Source organism: Octopus sinensis, unplaced genomic scaffold (genome assembly GCF_006345805.1).
Source record: "Octopus sinensis unplaced genomic scaffold, ASM634580v1 Contig12302, whole genome shotgun sequence".
Taxonomy (NCBI): Eukaryota; Metazoa; Mollusca; class Cephalopoda; order Octopoda; family Octopodidae; genus Octopus; species Octopus sinensis.
In genome coordinates, this window is record NW_021832590.1 from 284,448 (window position 1) to 293,233 (window position 8,786).

At 34.9% G+C, this 8,786-nt stretch overlaps 1 protein-coding gene and 1 non-coding gene across 2 annotated transcripts; one reads left to right on the forward strand and one right to left on the reverse strand.

Moving 5' to 3' along the window:
- Positions 1 to 3,487: 3,487 nt before the first annotated feature.
- On the forward strand, positions 3,488 to 5,155 carry LOC115229279. Its single transcript, XM_029799659.1, has 2 exons — positions 3,488 to 4,168; positions 4,970 to 5,155. Exons 1-2 carry the CDS (start codon positions 3,488 to 3,490, stop codon positions 5,153 to 5,155), a joined length of 867 nt encoding a protein of 288 aa, XP_029655519.1.
- A 2,713-nt stretch (positions 5,156 to 7,868) lies between these two features.
- Trnai-aau lies at positions 7,869 to 7,942 on the reverse strand. Its single transcript has one exon. It is a non-coding gene; the product is annotated as a tRNA-Ile (tRNA).
- Between the last annotated feature and the right edge of the window lie 844 nt (positions 7,943 to 8,786).

Sequence of the window (8,786 nt, forward strand, 5' to 3'; positions counted from 1 at the left end):
CATTTTTTATTTCTTTGGCCGATTGGTGGAAGAGATCTTCAACGTTCTCCCCACTTTTAGCTGATGTTTCAATGTAAATCATATTGTGAGCTTTTGCAAAGAGTTCTCCTTCCTCACGGGGCACAACCCTTTCGTTCCCCTCCAAATCGCATTTATTGCCAACCAAAACACAATTTGCAGGTTTGACGGATGCAGATTTTATTTCTTCAATCCACGTTCGAATCACGTTTTTAAAACTTTGCTTTACAATGTAAAATAATCAAATAAACTTCATCTCCCACAGAGTACACAATGAAAATTCCCTGAGCCCCTCGATAGTAGCTTGTTGTTATTGCTCTGAAACGTTCTTGTCCGGCTGTGTCCCACTTGAATTATAATCACTCGAATGTTACGATTTGAAGTTTCACTGGAACATCATCCACGAAAATTGACTTGATTTTCTACAAAATGCAAAAAAAATTGAATACAAAATCAACTCCGATTGTATTAATGTAGCCTTCGCTGAATTGTTTCTCCTATAAATGCTATAGAGGAGCCACGTTACTGTGAATTGTTTAAGAAGTGCTGATTTCCCTACTCCTGAGTCTCCCACAATAAGAATTTTAAATAAATAGTTACTACGAAATATATTATCAGTAAAAAAATACTATTCAGTTCCCATTAAAAGACAGTTCCTATCAAATTTTCTAATTTTATTTGTAAATTATATTATTAATAATATAACTAATATTACTTTAATAATTATTTTTACAAATAATTTCCACAAAAGTAGTTTTTAACAGTAAGTCGATAACAGCTTTAATAATTAGTACATAAAACCAACTAATTTCTTGAATAGTGAAATTAATCTAAATTGAAAAATTGTTATATCGGATAATCGACAGGAAATAGATATTATTTATTAAAACAAAACCAAATTTAACTGAGTTTAGATTATTTAAATAAGATTTTCAATCCTTATTTTTGAATATCTCTTTCTTCCTTTTTGAGGTAGAATTTTCTACTAGTTTCTCACTCTCCTCTCTATCTCTTCGTCAGACAAATAAATTAAATTGATTTTAAAGTCATTATATTTTCAAAGACAGATAGTCGATATATTTTTTGGTAAAAAATTAATAATTAACGACTTCCAGCCGGATTATTGTTCTCAAAGGATTACAAGTAGAATAGCCAAACCATTCCCCTGTTTGGAGATTCCTACTTTAATCTCAGAAATATGGAATCACTGGTTTTAAAGACAAGGGAAACAAAGAAGAGTCCAATAGAGACATATTTGTGTTTCTTCGATTTTCGAAGAGTCATATTCCGGAGTTACAGCGAAGAAGTTAAGGGTAAAATGTCATTTTATCATGACATTTTCCCGGTAGAACCTAACTAGTTTAAAAATTAAAGCAACTCCAGCCGCATGTTGTCGTTCACAATGTTACAGCCAAGGAGATATTTAATTTCAAGGCAACATAGTATGAAACAATCAAATTTCAGCTTTTTGTAACTGAAGTCTCCAAATATTTTCAGTTAGTAGTAATCCTAAGAGTTATTTGGTTAATTAATTTTAAAATCAATGATAATTAAAATTAAGTATTTTATCAGCAAACCATTTATTAAATAAAAGTAGGGGTCTTATATTACACTAATTCATAAAATGAAGCTCCTTACTGTATTTTCACAGGCTGTGGTCAATTCAGAATCAAGAAAAGATGATGACAAGGCTGACAGGCTGAACTATCGGTATGGAGCAGCATTGTTGATTGCCTTCAGTGTGATTGTCCTTACTGAAAACTACGTTGGTAAACCAATTCACTGCCTGTCCTCAGGACTAGTTGGCTATGCCGAATATGCTCACAAATTATGTTATATGAAGGGCACTTATTTTGTGCCACACGGTGCACAGTTTCCTAAAACCCAGGAAGAAATAAACAGTAGGACTGTTTATTACTATCACTGGATTCAATTCATATTTATGATTTTGGCATTTTTGTATTACATCCCAATTATCATTTGGAGAACATATTCTTCCAAATCTGGATTTTCTCTTTCTAAGAATATTCAAACGTGCATCAAAGCACGAAATTCCGTCACAGTTGCTGACAAAAAACGACTTATTAAATGTGTTTCTGATGAAATCAGCAATTACGTTTCCAGAAGAAACCTTCCAATGTCGACTACAAGCTACATTTTCTATTTGATTAAAACAATTACAATGTTTGGGGGACGTCGACAAGGAAACTATTTCACAATTTCCTATTTAATCTGCAAAATATTGTTTCTGGTCAGCATTTGTTTACAGATCATATTGCTTAACAAATTCTTGGGTTTTCAATTTCAGAAATACGGGCTTTTCCTCATAAACGAATATGTTCATGGACGGGAAATCAACGAATCATCTTTCTTTCCTCGAGTTACATATTGCACTTTTTCAATACGAAATTTCAACACTGTGAATACTTATACTCTGCAATGTGTTCTACAAATAAACTTATTTTTGGAGAAAATATTTCTCGCACTTTGGGTTTTTTATATGATTGCCGGATATACTCATTGTGCTATTTCTTCAGCTGGCTTTATTATCTCACTAGTCTACGAAAAAGAGTGTCATGCATCAGGATACATTTGCCATCTGTGGACGAACATAATTCTACTGTCACAGATTTTGTCTCAAAATATCTTAAAACTGACGGATGTTTCATCATTCGAATGATATCACATAATGTGGATAAAGTTACTGCTGATGACATTGTGGATTCCTGCTGGATGGACTACCTTGAATTTAGCGAAGTAATCGAAAATCGCCAAGGAATTTTATGGAAGAATCTGCCTTTTGAGGGAAATTTATATTAGTTTAATTACAGATTTAACATTTACTTGGTTTTGTTCATTATTTGGTTCTTTGTTAAAGCCCAAATTTTAGTATTCTAAAGCAGGGGTTCTCAATCTATTTTACTCGTTGACCCTTTGATTTTTTTCGATCTTCGTAATATTTAAATAGAACAAACAATTTTAAGTAAAATTAGTTAACTAACTATCCTCTGCCTAGAACCGCTGAGTAGAGTCCTCACTGCCCAATTCGAACAAATGTCGATCGAACATGAAGGAGGGTGTTTTAGCACCAACCATCTCATGTTCATAGACGACATTAAGCTGTTCGCTCGGTCTTCAGAGATTCTCCACTCAATGGGTAAAGTCCTGAAAGGTTTCATGAAGGCCGTGGGGTTGGAGCTCAACTACGACAAGTCGGCGACTAACACCCCTGTGTGCGGTGACCTAGTCAAAGTCTTGGAGGAACACCAAGGATATAAGTATCTTGGTGTGGTTGAGAGTCCAGCCTCATTAATCACACCCGAAACGAGAAAGTGTGTAGTGGAGGGTGTGCGTAGTAGGGCGGCAATGTTATGCACGGAACTTATTTCATGCCTTGAACGAGTATGCCATCTCATTGCTAAACTACTACGTTGGCCTGATCGAATTCGAGCCGAGTGAGTACGATGAAATGGACCTTATTGTCCGAAGAGTACTCCGAGAGAATCATGTCCACGTGTTGGCAAGCAATAAGGAGAGATTGTACTTGTCTCGCGGGCAGCTAGGACGTGGACTGAGTAACATCGTACACTTAAGTGAGCGAATTCTGACTAAGATGCACGACACCTTGTGGAGTGGGTCGAGTGTATCCCAAAGGAAGACTGCCATCCTTGCTGCTGAAAAAGCGCGTGGTACACACCTAGGGACCATAAAAGGCTATGTGTCGGCTAAGTATGGTCTAGGTGCTACCCAAGTTAATGTGAAGGAGTTGATCAAACTTCAAAAGGAGTCTTTAATTAAAAAGATCAACTTAAAAGTCCTTCACAAGACTCTCTTTAGCAGCCTGGACAACCCGCACATTGACGTATCGTCGTCATCTACGTGGCTGAAATATGGGAATAACTCTCCCCGATCAGAAGGGTTGTTCTCATATTTGCAGGATAGAAACTTTTTTAATGGTCAACGGAAACAGTGTAACCACTGTAAGAGTAAGGCAATGACCGTTGACCATTTAGCCACGAAGTGCGGGAGTATGCTTTACCATGATTACACATGGAGGCATAACGAGGTGGTGAGGTCCCTCCATCTTTTGCTCTGCAATAAGTATGGCTTGAGGCGGTCCAGAAAGTTGCGAACCCATCGAGTTCAATCGGTGAGTGAGAACTCGCGGGTGTGCATTAAAGTGGATACCCCCATACGCACCTCGATTGTTGTCCAGCACAACAGACCCGACATTGTGGTCCACGATAAGGTCACCGGGGAGATTGTTATCGTGGAGGTGGGCATCACGTGCCTAGACCGTTTGCAGATAGTGGAAGTGGAGAAAAGGAGGAAGTATGACCTCCTTGCAAACGAGCTAGGACTGATGCACCAGTGCAAAGTCCATGTCATCCCGTGTGTGATGACATGGGATGGACTGGTCACCAAATACCACAAGCGGTACTTAAGACAGTTGGATGTAGATAAGTCTCTACAGCAGTGGTTCTCAACCTGGGGTCCGCGGACCCTTTAGGGGTCCGCGAAAGATTCCAGGGGGTCCGCGAGATTTTTCTGAAACTTTATTTTAATGTTTCTATTTAATGATGACAATTTTAAATTGCGCACATGTCATCCCCATCTAATCTACAAAAATAAGGATTATTTTATTTCTTTGCGTAAAATGATGAAAAGTCAAGTATTGACTCGTTTCATACAAACTTTGCCTTCTGATAATTCCATACTATTAGCATCTTACATGATCTCATTACGTATAGCGAAGAAAAGAAACCTCATAATATTGCCGAAAAACTGATTCTTCCTTGTTGTAAAGACATAGTACGTACTCTTATTGGCACTCATGCTGAAAATATGATTTCGGAAATACCATTATCGAATGATACTGTTCATTGACGAATTTCTGAAATGTCAGAAAATATTAAGTGTCAGGTTATTGATATTATATTATTTATTTCAGGTGGTAGAACAAATAAAAACTTCATGCCATCAAAATTTCGCTATACAAGTTGATGAATCCACCGATGTAGCGAACTGTGCTCAATTAATAATATTTGCTCGTTATGTCTATGACGGAGATTTTAAAGAGGAATTTTTATTTTCATATTCGCTTGAATCGGCCACTAAAGAAGAAGATATTTTTTAAGCAATTTTTATGTTTTTTGACAGTGTTGGGTTATCTTAAAATAATGTATGTTGTTGCAAAACCGATGGAGCTCCAGCAATGCTTGGCTTTCATTCTGGCTTTAGAGGCCAAGTTAGACTTGCTAACCAGGAAACGAAACATATGCATTGTATGCTACATCGATATGCACTTGCTGCAAAAACATTACCTTCAGATTTAAGATATGTTCTCGATGATGTCGTACATATCATAAATTATATTAAAAAGAGTGCTTTAAATTCGCGCATTTTCAGACTTATTTGCGAAGAATTTGAAAAGGATGGAAAGGCTTTGTTATTCCACACTGATGTGAGATGGCTATCTTGGGGAAACATTCTTGCCAGAGTTTTTTCTTTGAGGAATGAATTATCTGAATATTTTATTCGCGAAAACAATTCCAAATCATCGGAATTTATAGAGATGTCTTCTCTCGTATAAATTAACTCAACAAATCGCTTCAGGGAAGACATGAAACAATAATTGATTTTGTGGATAAAATTAAGTTTGTTAACTGTTTCATATTAATTATTAGTGCTTTTTTGATGAAGTTAACACTGTGGAAAGAAAAAGTAAAACTAAATAATTTTACTATGTTTGAATCTTTTGAAGAACAATCTGTAAATATAGATGCATTTGAAATCAAAAAAATAACCGAACTTATTTATGCACATTTAACATATCTTCAACAAGAATCAGGGTTTGCTTGTCGACAACCGAGCCTCTTATTGAAAAAATTGCCTCGAAAAAACAATATCAACCTTCTCACTAATTTTCTCTATTGATTTAATAATAAATTTTGTTTTTAGATAAGTAAAATTTTTTTGACAAAAAACTTAATAAATATGTAGGGGGTCCGCGAAATTTTTCATTTACTCACAAGGGGTCCGCGGAAAAAAAAGGTTGAGAACCACTGCTCTACAGGCTTATATACAGTCAACTGTTCTTAAGAGGACTCTGGAGAGTGTCTCGTTTGATGCTCGCCGATCCAGCCCTTTCCTGACGTTTAGTCAGCAAGAGGCGCTGGACTGCACCTTCTCGAAGGTCTACAGTGCCAGAGAAGAGGAGGAAGAAGGGGAGGAGGTGCGTGGAGTGCCACCTTCTGCTCACTTCGAAGGCACTGGACTTAGTTAGCAAAATTACTTAGTTAATTAGTTTCTTTTTTAATAAAGGCTTTACGTTAACTAACTATCTATAATGAATTCATTGTTTATAATCAAATCAAACAAAAAACTCAATGTTAAGTTATTATTTTAGCCTAAATCTATAATAAAAAACAATTAAATACTAATGTGACTGATGGTTTTTGACTAAAAATTTGATATTTGGCTCTATTTGTTTTAAACTAATATCTCCTCTAATTGACGCATGTAATCTGCCTTGTTCTTTATTTAAAATTCGATTTAAAGTGCTAAATCCACATTCAACAGAATGATGTCAGAAAATAGAATGCTATTTCGTTCCACAATTTTGGATGTCTCTTTCACTTTGCGTTTGTGAATCATTATAATATAGTTTTAATTCTGGATTGAACTTTATTTCTTTTTCTTCTGGGTTTGACAAAAAAGATTAATCACCCCAAATAGAATTTCAAATTCAAAAATATCTTTGAATCGAGAATCTTTTAATTTTTTATGTATGCTAATAGTTTATCTTTTTTATCCAAATATTTTCTCCTAAGCTGATCCAACAATTTGTACGATTTCATTGCATCAGTTAATAATGAATTATTACACAATAAGCAATATATACTTTTTATTTTGCCTACAGAATCTCCTCTAAAATTGGTGTGGTTCTGTTCTCTTTTAAATGATTCTGGACGGTATTCTGGATTGACTTCGGGAAAATATGATCAGTCGTAGCTGATCTCTGTGAAAAGAGTTCAGCTTTTCGTATTACTGTCTTGTAAAACCCCATAAATATGTATTTTGCCAGTTTATTATAAATACAAATTTTTTTTTTACGTCAAGTCCTTTCCTGGTGAGGCATCCCTTCTTCAGTTTGTATAGTGCAATACCAGTAAGCGTCTTCTTGTAATAGCCTCTGCGCATCGAGGAGAGAACTCAGTTTCTTGGTTTTGTGTCATGGTCCGTCTGTCCTGTCTTTTCTTTTAATCAATTTCTTGATTTTTGTTTTTCCAAAGTTCAGTTTTAGCTGACCAGTCTGACAATTTTCTGGTGTTTTATAAATTAGGGCCTTTAGTATTTTACTGTTGGATATCAGGTTGATATCATCTGCACAGCCTATCAAAGTTGTCTCTATCTCAAGGACAGGCCTCAAGTCTCGAAAAACCACCTCAAATAGATAACAAACAGAATATTGAATAGTGAATCTTTTTAGGAAGCGGCATGTGTTGTTTCAAACTTTCTCGACGATTCATATCTAGTTTTTACAGTAGGCTTGTCTCCATTTTGACAGCCGAGTCGTCTAAGAAGTCTCCAAGTATTTGTAGAAGTTTAGTTCAATCGACCGAATCAAATGCTCTTAACATGTCCATTTAAAGGATAGAAGTTGATATTTCGAGTTTTGTAGATTATGGTGTTTAAATTGGAAATATCTAAAAGCAAACATGCGTTTTTTTAGCTTAAGTTATTCCATTTTCATACTAATCTGTTGCTAAAAATAGTTAATGAACCCGAAGAATCATGTTTTAAGACTAATTTAATCAAAAAAGAAGTTATTAAAATTTGCAAAAAAATGCCCCGACAGGGACTCGAACCCTAGACCTTCGCGTTATTAGCACGACGCTCTAACCAACTGAGCTACCGGGGCGCTATTCTATGACTTTAACTTTAAGGAGTATATTATTTCATATGATCTGCTTTTTAGCAGAATTTATTTTGTTAGAATTTGCGGTATTTTGTCAGTTTTTAAATTACCTAATCAAGGAGAGAACTCAGTTGCTTATTTGAAATTAATAATTTCACTTGATTCTGAAAAACAAAACAGAATGATTACTTTAATTAATTTTTTTTTCATACACCAAATTTTTATCCAAAGAACAAAATAAAACAAATTTTGTACATTTAGAAATTATACAAACAAGTAATTATTTGTGGTTAAGTATGAAAAAGAAATCACAAAGGACTTTCCTTAAGAATCAATCGAACTCAATACCTACTGCTTAATGGAAACTATAGGAGCTTCTAACTCACATAAGCCATTTTATGTCAAACAAAAAAATAACCACAATTTAATCCTTTTGGTAAATTAACAAATAAATAACGTCGATTCTAAATTTATACTGCCTCGTTAGGATTTATAGTTCTCAACGAAAGCATTTACACGATATCTTCGATGGAGATTCTCATAATCATTTAAAATAATTACTCCAAGTTCTTCCATGAATATTGTTAATTATTAAAGCGATTGGAGCCAAAGATCCTAGTTCAGCCTTTGTTTTCACTCCATGAATTTATTTGGAAGGCCAACAGGATTGGTTTTCATATTTGAAAAACAAGCATACACCACACTAGGTCGAATATATAATTAAGGAATAAGAAGAACGAGAATGTCCATATTTAAGTAGATAATGGCTATTTATTTTGGCTGTACTGAATATTTCATAAGTCATTGAACCGCGAACCAAATCTTTTTTAAAGTGTCTTAGGTGTTT